A 22,731-nucleotide genomic window follows, 5' to 3' on the forward strand; every position below is an offset into this window, starting at 1 on the left:
TATAGTCCTGCCAATTTACAAATCACTAGTCAGACCACACATGGAGTACTGTGTACAGGTCTGGGCTCCTGTGAACAAGGCAGACATAGCAGAGCTGGAGAGGGTTCAGCGGAGGGCGACTAAAGTAATAACTGGAATCGGGGGACTACAGTACCATGAAAGATCAAAATTAGGGTTATTCACTTTAGAAAAAAAGACGACTGAGGGAAGATCTAATAACTATGTATAATTATATCTGAGGTCAGTACAGAGATTTCTCCCATCATCTATTTATCCCCAGGACTGTGACAAGGGGACATCCTCTGCGTCTGGAGGAAAGAAGGTTTGTACACAAATATAGAAGATGATTCTTTATGGTAAGAGCAGTGAGACTATGGAACTCTCTGCCTGAGGAGGTGGTGATGGTGAGTTCACTAAAAGAGTTCAAGAGGGGCCTGGATGTATTTCTGCAGCGTAATAATATTACAGGCTATGGCTACTAGAGTTGATCCAGGGAGTTATTCTGATTGCCTGATTGGAGTCGGGAAGGAATTTTAATTGGGGAAAATTGGCTTCTACCTCACAGGTTTTTTTTGCCTTCCTCTGGATCAACTTGCAGGATAACAGGCCGAACTGGATGGACAGATGTCTTTTTTCGGCCTTATAAACTGTTACTAAAGTGAGGAAAATTGGCTTCTACCTCACAGAGTTTTTTTTTTTGCCTTCCTCAACGTGCAGAATAACAGGCTGAACTGGATGGACAGATGTCTTTTTTAATAAACTATGTTACTATGTATGTTTGGGACCGTTGTTTTTCTGCAGAATAAATTTGGAGGCAATCAGACACCTACCTGATGGTATTGTATGATGGATAAGTATCTGCCCCCTCTGTTCAATGTTTTCCTCCGTTCAAAATCGGAAGTTTTCCAGCAGTGTCATTAGTTCAGAACTGCCAGATAGGGTTTCAGCATAACTGTGCCCCAATCCATAAAGCAAGGTCCATAAAGGGATGGTTGGGTGAGTTTGGTGTGGAGGAACTTGACTGGCCTACATAGATCCCTGACCTTAACTGCATTGAACACCTTTGGGATGATCTGGAATGGAAAGTGAGAGCCAGGCCCTCTCGCCCAACATCAATAAATGATGGCCAGAGGGTAGAGAAAGGCGCTCATAGGGCGAGTATGTTCAATAAGTGGAAAATCCACAAAAAAAAATGGGTTTTGTTTGCTCACCTTTTGTGGTTGCACCTAATTGGGTGCAACCCCAGTGACGGTTGTTTGTGGACGGTTCACAGTTGGTGCAGCCCAGATCTCTCCAAATCCCTTGGGTGGGAGCCACCCCACCACTCGGGTTAGGCAGTGGGAACAAGAAGAAAGGACGCTTGACTGTTTCGGTCGAACGTATGGAAAGTAGGAGGCGCACTATCACAACTGGATGATTTGTATTTTTCAGGCTTATAAATCTGAAAAATACAAAATCATCCAGTTGTGATAGTGCGCCTCCTACTTTCCATACGTTCGACCGAAACAGTCAAGCGTCCTTTCTTCTTGGGCCCAACATCAATGTCTGAGCTTACAAATGCTCTTCTTGATGAGTGGGCAAAATTTTCCACAGACCCACTCCATAATGTTGTTGAAAGCCTTCCCAGAGGAGTGGAAGCTGTAGTTGCAAATGGGTGACTAACTCCATATAAATGCCTATGAATTTAAAATAGGATGTCATCAAAGCTCCTGTAGGTGCGATGTGTAGGTGTCCCAATATTGTTTGTCCATATAGTACATCTTGTGAGTACGCCATAAATGTCAAGATGGGAATAATCCTTAAAGGGTTTGTATACCTTTTTCTTACTGATGATCAATCCTTTGGAATAGTGATCAACATAAGATCGGCAGGGGTCCAACACCCAGGAACCCTGCTGATCAGCTATTTGAGAAGGCAGCGGCTCTCGCAGTAGTGCCACAGCATTCTCGCAGGCCAGTGACATCACGACTATTTCACGTCACCTGGGCGCAGCTCTGCCCCACTGAAGTGAAGCTACTGTGATCGCTGCTGTCTTCTCAAACAGCTGATCAGCGAGGGTTCTGAGTGTTGGATCCCCAACGATCAGATGCTGATGACCTATCCAAAAGGACAGTAAGAAAAAGGTATAGAACCCCTTTAAAATGTCACTATACCTGTGTACCTTACATTGCATGTGGAGACATGCAGGTAGAACAGGGACTATTTAGAGGCAAAAGTCTCTTCAGGTATCCTATGGTTGCCTCAGCAATTGAGCTGCCTGGTAACCCTTTGTAACATTAGGCAGGAGAACACAAATACAGTGATGCTTTAAATGGTTACGTCACCTTCAACAAACGTTAAATTAATCAAAACTACATGCAAATTAACCCCTTCAGGACCATGGGATTTTCTATTTTTGTTTTTCACTCTCCGCCTTCCCATAGTCCTACCTTTTTTATTTTTCCATTCACATAGCCTTATGAGGGCTTATTTTTTGCGGGACAAGTTGTACTTTCTATTGGAACCATTTACGGTTGCATACCATGTAGTAGGGAGCAGGAAAAAAATTCCAAATGGGGTAGAATTGGGAAAAAAATGCAATTGGGATAAAGGTTTTTATAAAAAAAAGGTTTACACTGTGCAGTAAAATTGACCTGTTATCTTCATTCTCCAGGTCAGTACGGTTCAAAGGATACCACACTTGAATAATTTTTCTTGCGTTTTAATACAGATTTTTTTTTTAAGCCTTTGAGGAAATTTCTTTTTTCAGAACCATATTCTGACCCCTGTAACTTTTTTGGAGCCATGTGTACGGGATCATGTTTTGCGGGACGATCTGTTCTTTTCAGTGATACCAATTTTAAGTGTGTGTGACTTTTTGATCACTTTTGATAAAAAAATTATTGGGTAGTTGAAGTGACAAAAAAATTGCAAATTGGCTGTTTTTATTTTTTCCCCGCGTTATCTAAAGTTTTTGCCTAAGAGGTTGGACAGCAGTCACAGCAATGCTTCTGTCAGAATGCTCATCAGTGCTGCAGCTAGTCGATCGGTTGGTCCACCTGGAAGGTAAAAAAAACAAAACAAAAAAGAAAAAACCAGGCCCCAACGCAATAAATTTTTTTAACTTTATAATAAAATTTGAACGGAACATATAAACTTTATTAATCTTTTAAACTGAACGTTAACTTTTTTGCTTACCAGTGTTTTTTTTTACCTTTATAGGACAAACCTCTCCTTCCCCATGGGACAATGTGCAAAGCGCAAATCGCCCAAAGATGTGGCGAAGTACATTATGCACTTTATCCCAGGTGAAAGGAGAGGTTTGCAGCAGCTGTGAGTAAAAGGGCCCTAATAGCCCTGTGTGCCTGTCCTGTGAGATGCAATCCCTATGCTAAGTGTACCTGTGTGTGGTACTTCCGGAAACACTCTCCAAAGCATAGGGCAGGGTGGTCAGGGCAGGGTGGTCAGGGCAGTCAGGAAAGAAATAGCGGGTGTCACGCCTTATTCCACTCCTGCTACAGACGCAACATCTTTTTCGGGGTGACTGTTGGGTTGAGGTACCAGCAACGACACGGGGGAAATGTCGCTCGTGTAGACGGCTCACTACACTGGTGGATGGGGCCACGGAACCTCCTGGATACAGGAGGTTCGCGATGATCTCTTCCTGAAATTTGAGGAAGGATCCCGATCTCCCAGCCTTACTGTAGAGAACAAAACTATTGTACATCGCCAATTGAATCAAATATACAGATACCTTCTTATATCAGCGTCTGGTGCGTCGGGAAACTAAATAGGGAGCCAACATCTGGTCATTGAAGTCCACCCCTCCCATGAGCGCATTATAGTCGTGGACTGAGAGGGGCTTTTCAATGACACGGGTTGCCCGTTCAATTTGTATTGTCGTGTTTGCGTGAATGGAGGAGAGCATGTAAACGTCACGCTTGTCTCTCCATTTCACCGCGAGCAGTTCTTCGTTACACAAGGCAGCCCTCTCCCCCCTTGCAAGACGGGTGGTAACGAGCCGTTGGGGGAAGCCCCGGCGACTAGGTCGCACGGTGCCACAGCAGCCAATCTGTTCTAGGAACAAATGCCTGAAGAGGGGCACACTTGTGTAAAAATTGTCCACATAAAGATGGTACCCCTTGCCGAATAAGGGTGAAACCAAGTCCCAGACTGTCTTCCCACTGCTCCCCAGGTAGTCAGGGTAACCGACCGGCTCCAGGGTCTGATCTTTTCCCTCATAGATCCGAAATTTGTGGGTGTAGCCTGTGGCCCTTTCACAGAGCTTATACAATTTGAACCCATACCGGGCGCGTTTGCTTGGGATGTATTGTTTGAAGCCAAGGCGCCTGGTAAAATGTATAAGGGACTCGTCTACGCAGATGTTTTGCTCAGGGGTATAAAAATCTGCAAATTTCTGGTTGAAGTGGTCTATGAGGGGCCGAATTTTGTGGAGCCGGTCAAAAGCTGGGTGGCATCTGGGACGGGAGGTGCTGTTGTCGCTAAAGTGCAGGAAACGCAGGATGGTCTCAAAACGTGCCCTGGACATAGCAGAAGAGAACATGGGCATGTGATGAATTGGGTTCGTGGACCAATATGACCGCAATTCATGCTTTTTGGTTAGACCCATGTTCAGGAGAAGGCCCAGAAAAGTTTTTAATTCGGAAACTTGGACTGGTTTCCACCGGAAAGGCTGGGCATAATAGCTTCCCGGGTTGGCGGCTATAAATTGAGTGGCATACCGATTTGTTTCTGCCACGACTAAGTCAAAGAGCTCCGCAGTCAAGAACAGCTCAAAAAATCCCAGTGCCGAACCGATCTGAGCAGTCTCAACCCGAACTCCAGACTGGGCGGTGAAAGGGGGAACTACAGGTGCGGCTGAAGTTGGGGACTGCCAATCAGGGTTTGCCAGCACCTCAGGGACTCTAGGGGCTCTACGGGTCTGTTTGTGCTGTGGCTGCGACGGGGTAACTACTGCACGTGCCACCGTACCAGCTTCAACTGCCCTTCTGGTGCTCGCCACTTCACCATGTTGTACGGCAGTGCTGGTACTAGGTCCAGGGAGGGCTGCGCTGCTGGTGTATGCCTCACCACGTAATCCGACAGCGCCAGCCCCACTCTGCTGCTCTTAAAGCGGATCCTGCGCAACCTGTGGTCTAGCGACACAGGGCCGGGTACGCCTGGTGCTATCAGGGACCTCAACCTCCTCGTCCGAACTTTGGGTCAGACTGCCACTGCTTTCTACAGGTTCATATTCTGACCCGCTAGATTCGTCAGATGAGGGTTCCCATTCCTCATCCGACTGGGTCAGAATCCTGTAGGCCTCTTCAGAAGAATACCCCCTGTTTGACATTTGGACTACTAAATTTAGGGGTATTCCCTGAGACTACCCAAGAAAAAAAGCAAGCCTGTCTTACAAATGGGAGGCTAGCGAAGTACCGGAGGCCGCTGCGATTGATAAAAAATATCAAAACTGATTTTTTTATATCGCCGCAGCGCTTGTAAAGTGATTGTGCAGTGATCAAAAAAAAATATTTTTTTTGTCACTGCGGCGGGGCAGGCGTGGGTGATCGCACGTGTGGGTGACCGATCAGGCCTGATCGGGCAAACACTGCGTTTTGGGTGGAGGGCGCACTAAGGTGACACTAATACTATTATAGATCTGACTGTGATCAGTTTTGATCACTTACAGATACTATAAAAGTACAAATGCTGATTAGCGATACGCTAATCAGCGAATCAGTGACTGCGGTGCGGTAGGCTGGGCGCTAACTGACGCTTAACTACCTAACCAAGGGACCTAAACTATCCTAAACTTAACCGTCAATACTAGTGGAAAAAAAAAGTGACAGTTTACACTGATCACTTTTTTCACTTTCACTAGTGATTGACAGGGGCGATCAAGGGGTGATCAAGGGGTTAATTGGGGTGATGGGGGGTGATCTGGGGGCTAAGTGTGGTGTTGGGTGTACTCACTGTGATGTCTGCTCCTCTGCTGGAACCAACCGACCAAAAGGACCAGCAGAGGAGCAGAGAAGCCATTTAACACCTTATATTAATAAATATAAGGTGTTAGATGGCTTCTGATTCGATTTTTTTAAAATCAGCAACCTGCCAGCAACGATCATTGGCTGGCAGGTTGCTGACGAAATACTCCTTAAACTTTTGCCAGCCCGCGATGCGCATGCGCGGGCCAGCTTTGAGCGAAATCTCGCGTCTCGCTAGATGACGCGTATATGCGTGACTCTGCGCAGAGCTGCCGCCTCCGGAACGCGATCCTGCGTTAGGCAGTCCGGAGGCGGTTAAGGAAAGGGGGGTGATTAGAACTTTATTTTTTTGTATTTGTATAAACTTTTTTTTAACTTTGTTTTTTTTTTTTTTTTACTTTTTTAAGTCACGTTGGGTGACGATAACTGGCAATTATTCGATTGCCCATAGTATTCAGTGATGGCTAAATAGCCATCATGGAAGACTTCAATTGCACTATATCAATACAAGGCTGCCACCTAGTGGCCTGTATTGATATATCTATCTAATTGACTCTAAAGCCGGCTTGGGGCTTCGGACAATTAGATTGAGGTAACAGGTCCCCCGATCTCGGCCGGGGGAACGCTGTTCCGAGACCGGAAGCGACTTCCGGTTCCGGTCTGCGCAGATGCCGTGGTCACAGTTGACCATGGCATCTGAAAGGTAAGATGTATGCGATCAGCCTTACGGCTGATCGCATACATGTGCCGTGGGTCTCTGCTATTTAAAATAGCAGAGACCCACCCTGGATGGACTGGTGTCGGTCGAGATCTGGTTGAGTTTACCCTGTATTAATGCCTCCTGAATGCGCTTTATTTCCGTATTGACTATTTTTCCATATTTAGGAGCCAACAATTTTCGCTGTTGTTTAGGCCTCCTGGTTTAGTCACCTATGAGCTTGTATTTCCCATCGTATGTACTATGCTGCCTCTTCTGACATATAACCTAACAAAAAGTCTGTTCCTATGTATGTTGTCCATCAGATATATTTTTTCCATGTATGCGTTGTAATCTGTACGCTTCCTCGATTTTTAGGCTTGTTGCCCTTCTGTTATTGTTACTTCTCAATATGCTGGCAATAATAATAAAATAAAGATTTGCTAAAAAAAAAAATAGCAGAGACCCCGCGGCTAAAGCGCCCGCTGCATGCGCAAGCGGGTGCCATGTTTTAAACTATTCACTCTCTCTAAATTCATTGATAAATCAATTTTGGGAAACAAGAGACTTTCTGGTCACTAAAGAATCAGATTACATGCAGCCCACAGAATGGAGGGGCAGTGATAGCGAAGACATGATAGCAGCCATTCTCCACCCAGTCCCTCAGAGACAACTGAAAATTAGAGATGGAGTCTAAAGAGGAAAATGCCACATACAAGTCATATAATGGCCCCATACAGTGCTAGACATCATGAATAAACACACCAGTTTATTCTAAAAAGTTACCTGAAACAACAGGTATTCTTTACATATTCGATTTTTAACTAATATGCAGAATTTTTTAATGCCATTAGTGTATAAATTCAACAAACACTTCGTACAGTTTGCCTAAACATACCATGGTTAATGAAGGCAGCTGGACCAAGCCACAACTGAGCACAGTTTTTCCTGGTGGAGTACATGACACTAAAGTCATTCTCCCCATGACGTAACAGCATATTCTCTTCTGCTTCAGACAGCTCTGCTATACAGCCCACAAGAAGTTCTATTTTGTCATTACGTTTCCTATTGAAGAAAAAGAAAATAGTATATAAAAATCCGAGCATCTAGGGCATATTCTGCATCCTTGCATTCACGTTTGTGACTGTATGTATCTAAGAAAGTTAATAGGAAAAGTCATACCATTCTTTAGTTGCAACTATTTTGGCTCCATTTTGCTCAGAGGAATATCTGTTACAAGGCAATATTTCAAACCCGCTACTAGTTGCAAACATTCTCAAGTAGATGAACACCTGCAGCATTAGGAAAAAATAAATGACAAATAAACAGTAAATATAACACTCATCTCATTTTAGTTTGATACTAAGTCACAGAAACGCATGTTAGATTTATCAAAAAGTGCATTGTACAAGAGCCAAGACATTTGCAATTCAGATTTTATATCTTTCTTATCAGGCTTCCTGAAAATAACACTTGATATAAAGTACACAATATAAAATAAATGAATAGGTTTAGTCAGAGGAGAACCTACATGTTCCTTGAAGTGCTTCTCCTGCATTTTATTCTTGTGAAGAAAATAATGACGTGCCCAGTCTCCAGACACCAAACTTTTGAAAGTTTTCTCCAAGTGTTCAGTTTTCTTGAAGTTCTCGATGACTTCTTTTAGCTCCTCCTGTCTCCCTTTAATAGTGCGAAACCTGAGAAAGCACATGTTATAAATACCTATTTTAATACAATTGAATTTACATGAAAATGGAACATTAATGGCTGAATATGGTATTTCTATCACAAAACATAATATGGAACTCTAGGTGTAGTTGCCCATGGGTGCACATATACAAACATAAAATCTGCAGATTTCTATGCGGATTTTTAAGTGTTTCTGAAACAAATCCACACAAAAAAACTTGCTGTGAGGAATATCTACACAAAAAATTGTGTTACTTGCTGTGAGGAATATGGATTATTATTTCATGTCAGTCATGTTCCCACACCAGCCATCAGCTGTCAGATAGCAGAGGTAGTGAACTCCACAGCAGGGCCCTGCTTCAAAGCCCAGCCATATGGCAGATAACTTTTTGCAGGCCACCTTTGTTTGTGGCCACGATGAACAGGCCTGTGGTCAAAGTCTGGCGGTGGGATGCCAGGGAGGGGAGATATACATATCTCCCCACAGAAGCTAAATAACGGTACCATGCTTGGACTCTACTGGTAGCCGAAACCCAGGCGGATCCATTGGTCCCAGAACCACCTCCCTGCGACAATCTGGTCAGGAGCCATGAGCCCTAATCTGTTTTGTGGCTCATGTGCTGCCAGCCCAGCAGAGGGGAAGGGAAGGGGGGATGGATCCCTCCCTGAGGCCGGGTCACATCGTACCATGTGTTTAGAGGGACCTGCAACCTGCTGACATCACTGCCCTCCATATGACTACAGCAAAGGACTCATCACAACCCAAAAGGACTCATCCATCTCGTAAACTGACTTTTGCTCTGTTTAATCCTGTTTGTACCATACCACCTGTATTTGTAACCTCAGACCACTGTATATATTCTTGTGTGTAAATTGTGTTACATTTAGTGCGCCCTTAAGGCAATTAAATATATAATTTAATCTTGTGCTGTCTTGTATCTCGATCACAAATCCCCACGTCCGCGTTTCGGCCTAGCAATACGCTACCGCAGGTTGGTTTCTTACCCTATATAATCCGTTAGCGGACTGGGCTTATATCAAACAAGAAACTGGCGGCAGTCTTACCAGGCTGAGAATGTGCTGTTTCACTGGGGCAGTGAAAAGGCTCTTAGCTTTGCCTCTCTGTGCCCGTGCGGACAGTAGGAATCTGTGAAAACTGTACCAAGACTGACCTTACCGACTCCTACAGGAAGTAGTAACGTCACGTCTTGGTAAACAGGGACCATATCGTATCTCGTGGGCTTGACGTAGTTGACGTCTCACGTCAGTCAGGGCACGAGGGGTGGTATCCCTCACACTTGCAGTTTGTGTTGTGGACTTGCCACAGATCTCATCCTTTGCATTGCGCATCCTTTGCATTGCGCAGAGGAGAGTGTAACAGCCACAGCTTTTTTTTTTTTTTATTCCTGGCTGTGACGCTCTCCGCTGCGATTGGGAGAAGGAAATGCCCAAACCGGTCATCTCCTCCTCCCTGTACCGATGCTGCAAATTAGGATAAAAGGCAGCAAAAGTGAACGGGGATAAAGCAGGGGAATGGAGCAGCCAATGTGAAAAAGATAAAGCGCCCTGACATCTCCTAATAAAGCCCTACACTGTCAGGTAATAATACTGCAATATTAGGACCAGTGAAAGTTCCTCTTTAAAATCCAAACAAAAAAAACTGCACAAAGAATTGTTATGTCACAGATTTCTAAATCCACACGGCAGGTCAATTTCTGCATGGAAGGAAAAAGCAAAGTTTACATGAGATTTGTCCAATATAATACATTTTGCAGGTAGAGCACTTAACTGCTTGAGGAACGAACCATTTTTCACATTAACCCCTTCATATACGGCGCTGGAGCGATAGGCAAACATGGTGCCCGCTTGCATTTGCAGCAGGCGTCATGGCCAGCAGGTCTCTACTGTTTCAAACAGCAGAGATCTGCGGCTAATTACCGCGACTGGCACTAATGCCGATCGTGGTAAGTAATTAACTTTTTTGTTTTTTCATCAATGTACTTGTACGAGATCTTATTTTTGGCAGAACAAGTTAGTTTTTAATGCACCATTTTGGGTACATGTAATGATTGATTAAAGCCAGCTGTTTAGCTAAAACCCCCTTTGTTTATTTCAGTAAAAAGGCGTATTAGAGGTCACTAAGGGGTTAAAGGCTTTAGATTCCTTGATCAAGTGAGATCATGGCATCTAAATATGCAAAAATCGGAAGCTCGCGCTTCCGGGAGAGTTATTGCTGTCCCCTGCGGCCAATGGGGATGCAGGTAATTGATTTGAATGGGCTCAGCCTGGCCGAAGAGGCTGAGAACATTCAAAGTGCAATTCTTATTTTGGCCACCAGGTGGCAGGCCAACATAAGAAATGAGCAATTCTCAATAATAAGTGCAGCTTAAAAATACATGATCGTTCAAACTTAAAAAATACATTTTGTAGGCTCATATATGAGCTTCAAAATCATCACAAATTCATCTCCCCTTTCCGTATACCAAAAATATAAATACTGAAATAACGAAAAATATACTCACCATTCCACGATCAAAAACTCCCGTACTATTAAAATATAAAAATATTTTTCCAATACAGTGAATGGCGTAACGGAAAAAAGGGTCAAAATGGCCAATTTGCAATTTTTTCATTGCTTCTCTTACTGAAAAAAAGTAGATAAAACTATAAAAAAAGTTATGGGGGTCAGTTTAAATTTATTTTTACACTATTTAGACATAAAAAACCTATACATATGTGGTATTGTTGTAATCGTACTGACCCAGAGAATGAAGGGCATGGGTCAGTTTTTAAAAAAATGGAACGCTGTGCGAACAAAACCCGTAAATCGACGGAGGAATTGAGTTTATTTTCTAATTCCACCCCATTTGGATTTTTTTTTTTTTTTTACCGCTTCCCACTACATTGCATGCCATAATTAATGGTGGCATTATAAAGAACAACTTGTCCCGCAAAAAATAAACCCTCGTACAGCTATTATTTATTAGAGTTATTGCTGTCCCCTGCGGCCAATGGGGATGCAGGTAATTGATTTGAATGGGCTCAGCCTGGCCGAAGAGGCTGAGAACATTCAAAGTGCAATTCTTATTTTGGCCACCAGGTGGCAGGCCAACATAAGAAATGAGCAATTCTCAATAATAAGTGCAGCTTAAAAATACATGATCGTTCAAACTTAAAAAATACATTTTGTAGGCTCATATATGAGCTTCAAAATCATCACAAATTCACCTCCCCTTTCCGTATACCAAAAATATAAATACTGAAATAACGAAAAATATACTCACCATTCCACGATCAAAAACTCCCGTACTATTAAAATATAAAAATATTTTTCCAATACAGTGAATGGCGTAACGGAAAAAAGGGTCAAAATGGCCAATTTGCAATTTTTTCATTGCTTCTCTTACTGAAAAAAAGTAGATAAAACTATAAAAAAAGTTATGGGGGTCAGTTTAAATTTATTTTTACACTATTTAGACATAAAAAACCTATACATATGTGGTATTGTTGTAATCGTACTGACCCAGAGAATGAAGGGCATGGGTCAGTTTTTAAAAAAATGGAACGCTGTGCGAACAAAACCCGTAAATCGACGGAGGAATTGAGTTTATTTTCTAATTCCACCCCATTTGGATTTTTTTTTTTTTTTTACCGCTTCCCACTACATTGCATGCCATAATTAATGGTGGCATTATAAAGAACAACTTGTCCCGCAAAAAATAAACCCTCGTACAGCTATGTGAATGGAATTTCAAATTTTCCTACTTTTAAGACAGATTGTGACACCTCATAAAATAGTTATTAGTTTACATTTCCCATATGTCTACTTTATGTTGGCATCAATTTATAATTTTTTTTTATTTTTTGGGGATGTTAGATTTAAGATGCAATTGTTATAATTTAAGAAAATTTCCAAAACCCGCTTTTTAAAAGGACCAATTCAGTTATGAAGTTGCTTTGTGGGGCTTACATAATAGAAACCATACATAAATCACCCCATTTTAGAAACTACACCCCTCAATTTATTTAAATATGATTTTACAAACTTAGTTAACCCTTTAGCTGTTTCACAAAAATTAAAGGAAAATAGACGAGAAATTTCAAAATTCACTTCATTTTGCAGATTTTCCATTTTAATCCATTTTTTCCTGTTACCACAAAAACAAATACCGATTCTGGAGCAACATATGGATTTTGAAGGGCAGATTTCATTGGGACAATTTTAAGTTGCCATTTCCCATTTGAAAACCCCTTGATGCACCCCTACAGTAGAAACTCCCAAAATGTGACCCCGATTTTGAAATCTATGGGATAAGGTAACAGTTTTATTGGTACTATTTTGGGTGCATGTATGATTTTACGCTTTTTGTGAGGCAAGGAAACTCATGGTTGTGTCAGTTCTGGCAATTAGTACAGCAAACTAATAGTGAGCCATCTTAGAGCAATCATAGTTCGCCGCATAGTATCATCCCTAATCAAAATACATATAGAACAGTGGTCTGCTAAACTATAGTTCAAGTGTGTGACTAGAGTGCACCCCCGACTGACATTGTAGACGCAGCAAATTTTCCTCAGCACTGACAAGGCATGGAATAGTTTTAAAGAGGACCTTTCATCGGTCCAAACATTGTGAACTAAGTATCATGACATATACAGCGGCGCCCAGGGATCTCACTGCACTTACCATTATGCCTGGGCGCAGCTCCGTTCTCCCGTTATGTCCTCCGGTATGTTCGGGGACTTGGTTATAGTAGGCGGAGACTTAGGGGACTTGGTTATAGTAGGCGGAGTCTGCCCTTGTTCTGCTGTGCGTCTCCTTCTCCTAGGCTGTAGCGCTGGCCAATCACAGCGCAGAGCTCACAGCCTGGGAGTTTTTTTTCTCCCAGGCTGTGAGCTCTGCGATGCGATTGGCCAGCGCTACAGCCTAGGAGAAGGAGACGCCCACAGAACAAGGGCAGTCTCCTCCTACTATAACCAAGTCCCCAAACATACCGGAGGACATAACGGGAGAACGGAGCGGCGCCCAGGGGTAATAGTAAGTGCAGTGAGATCCCTGGGCGCCGCTGTATATGTCATACTTAGTTCACAATGTTTGGACCGATGAAAGGTCCTCTTTAACCCCATTTCTTTTGCTCACATGTACTTGTAAAGTGTTTTAAAATAATTATAGTAAAAGTAAAGTTTTAACATCTAGGACAAGTGAGGTTATTGGCCTAAATAGGCTTTGTTTTGGTGATTTATACAAACACTTCCCAGATAGGGTCGCGTTTGTTTAGTGTGAGATTCACCTGACAGGATAGTGCTATTTTTAAAGAGCAGGTAGTTACGGATACCACAGGACCAAATATGTCTATTTTTTGAGTCTCCATTTTCTGAAAGTCAATTTTTTTTTTTGTCAATCGTCTTGAGTAGGGGCCCTTTTTGTGGAAAGAGTTCATGTTTTTGATATAATTTTTTTGGTACATATGATTTTTTTTGATCGTTCAATATTACTTTTTTGGGGTAAGGTGACCAAAAATTGCCATTTTGGCACAGTTTTTACTTTATTTTTTACGGAATGCACCCGAGAGGGTAGAGCCTGTGATATTTTTTATAGAACTGGTCGTTACAGAATCAGCGAAACCTGATATGTACAGTATATTTGCTATTTATTTATGTTTTTGTCTTCACTTTCTGAAAGTCATATTTTTTATTTGTCTGCTGACCATCTTGTGTAGAGGCTCGGTTTTTGCAGGAACACAGTTGACTTTTATTGGTACCTTTTATTCTTGGTGGTACATAATTTTTTTTTGATTGTTCAATACTACTTTTGGCACAGTTTTTTTTTTTACGGCATTCATCTGAGGGGTACGTGATGACTTTTTTTTTTTATTATTATAAAAAAAAATAAATAAAAAAATCGCTAGATGAAGGGATTTACTTTTCTTTTAGTGATTTTTTTTTTACTTTTGCCCCAGTACAGGGACTTCAACATTTCAGACTCATTCCTGTTTTAATGTAGTACAATACAAGATGTATTGTACTACATTGAAACTGTCAGTTTCACATTGCCTGTCAGTTTCACACTGCCTGGGGGCTGGTTCTCACAGGCTTCCGTACATGGCAGACCCCGAGGCGTTTGCGAGGCAAGGGGTTGCCATTAAGGATGAGCGAAGCGAGTTTGGATCCTAGATCCAAAGTTGCTTCGCTTCAGTCTCTATACAGCATTAAAACGTATGGTCTCCGAAGAGGCGAAGTCAGTTATTCCTAAAGCCTCGCGAGACTTCAGTGAATAACTTTGGTATTTGATTTTTAAACTGGAAAACCATTTTAAAATTTGGATCTGACTTGGAACCAAAGTCAAGTTCGGATCCAATGCTTTTCCAGTTTAAAAATCAAATACAGAAGTTATTCACTGAAGTCTTTGCTTTGTTGAAGGCCATACATTTTAATGCCGTATGTGCACGGAACTCCGTACAGCATTAAACCGAATTTTTTCGAGAAGCGACTATGGATCTCGGATCCAAAGCTCACTTTGCTCATCCCTAGCTGTCATCGGCACACTACTGGGTGAGCTGGGTTACCTAATGAAGTCAACCATAAATACATTTTACAAGTAAAATAAAACATCAATTTTTTCACTCATAATTGGAATACACACAACCGTGGGACTCCAAAAGCAATTCACAGGGGTGGGGGAAAAAAAAAAAGAAGAGGAATCACACTGCTGGACGCCTAGAGTATGGCGCTCTACAAACTAGAGAAACATCCAAAGACACAAATGTGTGAAACTGGTAAAATTTGGTGAAGGTGTAAAACGAATTCCATGTAGTAGCCTTGCACAGTTAAAAAGAGCAGATGCGCTTGGCATGGTAGGCCTCACTGAGGACCAGTCTAATCTATGGGGCACTTGTGTTCTTTAAAGGGGTTTTGCCATCTCAGACAATGGGGGCATATGCCCCCATTGTTTAATAGGTGCGGGTCCCACCTCTGGGACCCGCACCTACAACGAAAACTGAGAAATGAACTGAGGGTGCACTGCGCAGCCGTCCTCCATTCATTTCTATGGGGCCGTTAAAATAGCAGAGCGCTGGCTTGGCCATTTCCATCTGCCACATAGAAATGAATTGGGGCGGGGGCAGGGGACAGTGCGCTCCCAATCACTTCTATAGGAGCAGCTCTTAGTGGTGGATGGACTCCAAGAAATCCGGGGTCCTCCAGCCACAGCTCTCCCCGATCCATTCTCGTTGTAGGTGTGGATCCCAGAGATGGGACCCGCACCAATCAGACAATGGGGGCATATCCTAGCGATAAGCCCCATTGTCTGAGATGGGAATACCCCTTTAATGTCCTAAGACTCCAGTGAGAGCAACCCAGAAAAAACTGTGAATCAGTATCAGAAGGAAGACGTCACAAATAGATTAGAAGAGCCCTGACATATTGCAAATGATGGAGGGAACATACCCTGGGTTGGGAGAATGTTTTCGTTCAAATTGAAAGAGGATACAACTTTTTATTTTTATAGGAAGATCGATACTGTGAGAAAAACATCTTTCTCATTGTGAAGCACCAGGAAGGGCATCCATAAAGAGATGGCTGCCAATTCAGAAACCAGTCTGAAGTGAAAACCACTAAAAAGGAAACTTTCCATGGCAGTAGGTTAAGAGGAATTTCCATGAGAGGCATAAAGGGAGCCAAATAGAAAAACTTCAGGATCAAGTTAAAACCCATGGTGGGGTGGAAGGAAGAATGTGCAACCTCCCAACAGAAAAAAAAAAGTTTGTATGTCTTTCTCATTTGGAAGCCTAGGAGTGCTGGAAAAGAACTGATAGTTGAGACCTGACTCTTAAGATAGCCAAGCCCAAGCCCCAAGTCCAAACCATGTGGCAGAAAGGATTCCAGAGAGGGATTTGATGTTCCTTACAAAAGGTTCTGTGGTAGATTTTGGAAAAGGAAAGTTTCCTTGCCCTCAATAATGTCCTCAATGTCGTGGATTCAACTAGAGTTGTCACGATAACAACATTTTGATTTCAATACCATAAAAAAGGATTGAGATACTCGATCCCATTCGATACCCTGCAAAAAACAAACAAAACACCAAAAAAGCTGTGTGCATTCCGCGTTTTATGGAACGTCCGGCCCATAATAGAACAGTCCTATCCTATTTTCGGGGGGACAAGGTGACAAAAAAATGGCGAATCGCAAGGTTTTAATTTTTTTTTCTGTTACGGCGTTCACCGCATAGGAGATATTTTTGAATATTTTAATAGTTCGCACTTTTTCGGGCGTGGCGATATGTAATATGTTTATTTTTTATTGTTTATATATTTTAGTATTTTGGTGTTTGTTTTTTATTACATTTTTTACTTACTAACTATTAGCCCCCTTAGGGGCTAGAACCTGGGATCTTTTAATCCCTTGTCCTATTCACCCTAATAGAGCTCTATTAGGGTGAATAGGACTTCACACTTTCCCTGCTGCCCTTTGCTTTGTGCACACAGCAGCAGGGAGCTTACCATGGCAGCCAGGGCTTCAGTAGCGTCCTGGCTGCCATGGTAATCAAATTGGAGCCCCGCGATTACACTGCTGGGGCTCCGATCAGAACTTCCACTGCACCACCAATGAAGGACAGGGGACCCTGTGGCCACTGCCACCAATGAATATAGCAATGAGTGCCGCACCTTAGGGGTTAATTGCCGCCATGTCATAGAGGGCGGATGAAGGGTATGTGATACCGCTGCCTACACTTAAATTAATGTGTTAATTATATTCATTGGTGGCGCAGTGGCCACAGTCCCTCCCTTCCTCAGCAGTGCTATCAGTCCATTGGTGGCAGCGGCACAGGGGTGTGGGACTGCCTCCTTTTCACCTGTGCTGCTGAGGAGAACATGGCACGCGCTGAGAGCGGTGCGTGCCATGATCTCTAACAGATACTAGGCTGCACAGCAGCGCAGTCTAGTATTGTTAAATAGTAAGACCCGGTATCGTATCGATCCGGGTCTAAAAGTATCAATTGCGTATTGAAACTTCGATACCTGGTGAAACTCTAGATTCAACAACCATGCCGTTAAACAGAGCGACACAAAATGCTAGTAAAAGACTGATCTCTGAGAGAAGGCAGTCTGAGTGGAAGCACATGACGCGAAACGGGCGTTGAGGATCTGGCCCACTTGCACTACAGCACTTTAGGTATGCCTTGTTTATTGTGTTTAATAGCTCACATTGCATCAATACCCCCCGCATTCAGGTGAACACAGTAATGGGTCCTGTATAGTTAAGCATTGTTACATATGCATCCAGCGTTTGTTTGTAGACACATAGGCTCTCTTTCTTCTTGCTTGTGCTTGGTTGCATGCTTTTGATCCTGTGGCGCCCGCCTGGAATTAGTTGGGGTTGAGATTAGGCTCACAATCATTGCTACCTTTTATACCAGTATGAGGCATCCTTTGAGTGGCATTTTTGTTTGTATTCCCTATTATATAGCACTGTATTGTATCTTTTAATTATGAGATACTAATAAATATTTATTGATAATTTTCGAAACTTTTTGACACTCGCATTTCTTAATTAAGATATGACAATTGTAGATGCAGTATACTAAGAAAGAAAACTGCTAAAATGAGATACGTGCCATAAAATAGCCAGACTTAGACTACTTTCACACAAGCGTATATAAATCAGTATGTATTCTGCCTCCGGAAAACACATGGATTTCGGCTGACAATACTGAATCAGTAATTAAAACTAGATTTACATAGGTACATATTCCTGCCTCCCTACATTTTTTTGCCCTGCCATAGACTCTAAAATGTGCGTAATTGGAATTTGCTGCAGATTTTAAATATTGACAAAAATTATACGCCCATACGAAAAGCCCTATTTATTAACAGCAGATTCTGGTACATAAAATCCAGGCCATATACGGCTTGCAAACATGCTCTCGTGAAAGCGGCCAAAGTGCTATCACTTATGTATACACACATATTCTGAAATCATGTTAAAGTTTATGTACACTTTAAAAATGTCCAGATGGAGGCATCAGCATCCTGCGTCTATCAATTCCCTGCTTAGAAAATCTGTTATCCAATTGTGCACTACTGGAATGTGGACTGCCAACAGAGCAGCAACATTGTTCCCCACCCATTACATTGCACGCAAGTTCAATCAGATTTACCTGCGATTGTGTTCAGTATTTGCTTTTATTCTGTCCGGGTTGTATCCGGAAAAAAAATTGAATAACAATCTACATCTCCTAACAACCATCAGCGAGAAACGCATTGCATCCGAATAGATTCTGTTTTTCACGCAAGCTCCATTTACTTCTATGGAGCCAGGACTGCGTTTTTCCTGAACGCAAAGCTGATGCGTAAAAAACGCTATGCATTCACTACAGGCATTGCTTCCAAATGGAAAAACCGGTTATGTGAAAGAGGCCTATGGCTTCCTGTCCAATTGTGGGGACAGATCCATCTCTCTATCTATAGTATCATTATGGGTGAAGGAAAAATATTCATTTTTGCTGAAGATACTAAACTGCGTAAAGTAATTAACACAAAAGAGCGGGAAAGGATGTGATTACGTAGGCAAGGTGCGTCACGCCCTCCTCCTTCCATGTTCCACCGCATCTCTCGTCTCGGCCGGCGTTAGGAGCTGCCCTCGAGCTTTAGATTGATCTGTTGATACGTTTTGGTGGCTGGTTTAACTGACCATAGCGGGCCCTCACGGAGGCCACCTACCTGGTTGGCGAGTCTGGACTTTGGGTGAAAACTTGGCTACTTGAAACCATGAGGAGGTTTCCTTACTCCTCGCTGCCTTCCCTGCATATAGATTCCATCTCACCTGACTGGACCCGAATCGAGTTTGGAGTCTCTAGAACTCCGCTCTACTCTATTCCTCTTAAGGATTCCTCTGATCTCCCACCTTTTGCTCATTTATGTCTCCCAGACCTTAAAGATTTTACAACTGTTTGTGCGCCCGCTGCTGTTCCTCCAATCCTGCTGGTCTCCCACGTGGCCTCCTCTGCTTGCTCCTCTTCCCTGCCCTGAGTGCTACGTCTCCCTGAGCTGCTGTATCCTGCTTACTTTCTACAAAGAGATTGTGAGACTTTTCCTTTTTGGATCTGTTCTTTCTTGGCTTTGTTTTATTATTTGTATTTATTTTTATATAAAAGACTAACATACAAGTAGCATATTCAGGAAAAAAGGAAAAAGTGAAATTGAAGAAAAGGGGGGAAAGAGGAGGGAGAAGAGAAGGAAAAAAAGGAGAAAATGGAAGAGAGAGAAGAAAAAAAAGAAAAAAAGAAAAAAAGAGGGAGAAGGAGTAAAGGAAAAAAAGGAAAAGGAGAAAGGGAGAAAAAAAGTCAAAAGGAGCAGAGGAAGAGAGTAAACGAGAAGACAAAGGAGAAGGAAAAAAAAAAGGTCACTAAGCAAAATAGGCGCTCAGCGGACTTTACTGGGGTAAATACAGCCCAGAGACCTTTGGAATCGGCAAAAATTGATCAGTTTTTGAACTCTCCAAAGAACAGTACGAGAGCAGGACAGAAAGGGCTGCAGGATACTTGTTCTAAAAGAAATAACTCTGCAATTACGGTTGAGGAAACATTGAATGAATACTCCCAAGTTGAGGGGATGGAGAGAGTGGAGGAAGGAGAACTATCCAATGTTGAATCTTCCCCTTTAACCACCTCAGCCCCCAGTGCTTAAACACCCTGAAAGACCAGGCCACTTTTTACACTTCTGACCTACACTACTTTCACCGTTTATTGCTCGGTCATGCAACTTACCACCCAAATGAATTTTACCTCCTTTTCTTCTCACTAATAGAGCTTTCATTTGGTGGTATTTCATTGCTGCTGACATTTTTACTTTTTTTGTTATTAATCGAAATTTAACGATTTTTTTGCAAAAAAATGACATTTTTCACTTTCAGTTGTAAAATTTTGCAAAAAAAACGAGATCCATATAGAAATTTTGCTCTAAATTTATAGTTCTACATGTCTTTGATAAAAAAAAAATGTTTGGGTAAAAAAAAAATGGTTTGGGTAAAAGTTATAGCGTTTACAAACTATGGTACAAAAATGTGAATTTCCGCTTTTTGAAGCAGCTCTGACTTTCTGAGCACCTGTCATGTTTCCTGAGGTTCTACAATGGCCAGACAGTACAAACACCCCACAAATGACCCCATTTCGGAAAGTACACACCCTAAGGTATTCGCTGATGGGCATAGTGAGTTCATAGAACTTTTTATTTTTTGTCACAAGTTAGCGGAAAATGATGATTTTTTTTTTTTTTTTTTTTTTTTCTTACAAAGTCTCATATTCCACTAACTTGTGACAAAAAATAAAAACTTCTATGAACTCACTATGCCCATAACGAAATACCTTGGGGTCTCTTCTTTCCAAAATGGGGTCACTTGTGGGGTAGTTATACTGCCCTGGCATTCTAGGGGCCCAAATGTGTGGTAAGGAGTTTGAAATCAAATTCTGAAAAAAATGACCTGTCAAATCCGAAAGGTGCTCTTTGGAATATGGGCCCCTTTGCCCACCTAGGCTGCAAAAAAGTGTCACACATCTGGTATCTCCGTACTCAGGAGAAGGTGGGGAATGTGTTTTGGGGTGTCATTTTATATATACCCATGCTGGGTGAGAGAAATATCTTGGCAAAAGACAACTTTTCCCATTTTTTTATACAAAGTTGGCATTTGACCAAGATATTTATCTCACCCAGCATGGGTATATATAAAATGACACCCCAAAACACATTCCCCACCTTCTCCTGAGTACGGAGATACCAGATGTGTGACACTTTTTTGCAGCCTAGGTGGGCAAAGGGGCCCATATTCCAAAGAGCACCTTTCGGATTTGACAGGTCATTTTTTTCAGAATTTGATTTCAAACTCCTTACCACACATTTGGGCCCCTAGAATGCCAGGGCAGTATAACTACCCCACAAGTGACCCCATTTTGGAAAGAAGACACCCCAAGGTATTCGCTGATGGGCATAGTGAGTTCATGGAAATTTTTATTTTTTGTCACAAGTTAGTGGAATATGAGACTTTGTATGAAAAAAAAAAAAAAAAAAAAAAAAAAAATCATCATTTTCCACTAACTTGTGACAAAAAATAAAAAATTCTAGGAACTTGCCATGCCCCTCACGGAATACCTTGGGGTGTCTTCTTTCCAAAATGGGGTCACTTGTGGGGTAGTTATACTGCCCTGGCATTCTAGGGGCCCAAATGTGTGGTAAGGAGTTTGAAATCAAATTCTGAAAAAAATGACCTGTCAAATCCGAAAGGTGCTCTTTGGAATATGGGCCCCTTTGCCCACCTAGGCTGCAAAAAAGTGTCACACATCTGGTATCTCCGTACTCAGGAGAAGGTGGGGAATGTGTTTTGGGGTGTCATTTTACATATACCCATGCTGGGTGAGAGAAATATCTTGGCAAAAGACAACTTTTCCCATTTTTTTATACAAAGTTGGCATTTGACCAAGATATTTATCTCACCCAGCATGGGTATATGTAAAAAGACACCCCAAAACACATTCCTCAACTTCTCCTGAGTACGGGGATACCAGATGTGTGACACTTTTTTGCAGCCTAGGTGGGCAAAGGGGCCCACATTCCAAAGAGCACCTTTTGGATTTCATAGGTCATTTTTTACTGAATTTGATTTCAAACTCCTTACCACACATTTGGGCCCCTAGAATGCCAGGGCAGTATAACTACCCCACAAGTGACCCCATTTTGGAAAGAAGAGACCCCAAGGTATTCGCTGATAGGCATAGTGAGTTCATGGAAATTTTTATTTTTTGTCACAAGTTAGTGGAATATGAGACTTTGTATGAAAAAAAAAAAAAATCATCATTTTCCACTAACTTGTGACAAAAAATAAAAAATTCTAGGAACTTGCCATGCCCCTCACGGAATACCTTGGGGTGTCTTCTTTCCAAAATGGGGTCACTTGTGGGGTAGTTATACTGCCCTGGCATTTTCCAGGGGCCCTAATGTCTGGTAAGTAGGTAAATGACCTGTGAAATCCGAAAGGTGCTCTTTGGAATGTGGGCCCCTTTGCCCACCTAGGCTGCAAAAAAGTGTCACACATCTGGTATCTCCGTACTCAGGAGAAGGTGGGGAATGTGTTTTGGGGTGTCTTTTTACATATACCCATGCTGGGTGAGAGAAATATCTTGGCAAAAGACAACTTTTCCCATTTTTTTTATACAAAGTTGGCATTTGACCAAGATATTTATCTCACCCAGCATGGGTATATGTAAAATGACACCCCAAAACATATTCCCCAACTTCTGCTGAATACGGAGATACCACATGTGTGACACTTTTTTGCAGCCTAGGTGGGCAAAGGTGCCCAAATTCCTTTTAGGAGGGCATTTTTAGACATTTG

The 22,731-nt window shown here is 42.2% G+C and overlaps 1 protein-coding gene across 7 annotated transcripts in view; it reads right to left on the reverse strand.

The window, feature by feature from the left end:
* Nucleotides 1-22,731, reverse strand: part of KMT5B (lysine methyltransferase 5B) — a 277,581-nt gene that overhangs the window by 45,169 nt on the left and 209,681 nt on the right. For all 7 annotated transcript variants that reach the window (XM_040410839.1, XM_040410833.1, XM_040410838.1 and 4 more), the window contains 3 exons: nt 8,195-8,360; nt 7,846-7,955; nt 7,562-7,728 (listed from right to left, as the gene is read on the reverse strand). In XM_040410839.1, the coding sequence (XP_040266773.1) occupies nt 7,562-7,728; nt 7,846-7,955; nt 8,195-8,360 (443 nt within the window). The remainder of the gene's footprint in view (nt 1-7,561; nt 7,729-7,845; nt 7,956-8,194; nt 8,361-22,731) is intronic.

Source organism: Bufo bufo, chromosome 10, assembly GCF_905171765.1.
Source record: "Bufo bufo chromosome 10, aBufBuf1.1, whole genome shotgun sequence".
Classification (NCBI taxonomy): Eukaryota; Metazoa; Chordata; class Amphibia; order Anura; family Bufonidae; genus Bufo; species Bufo bufo.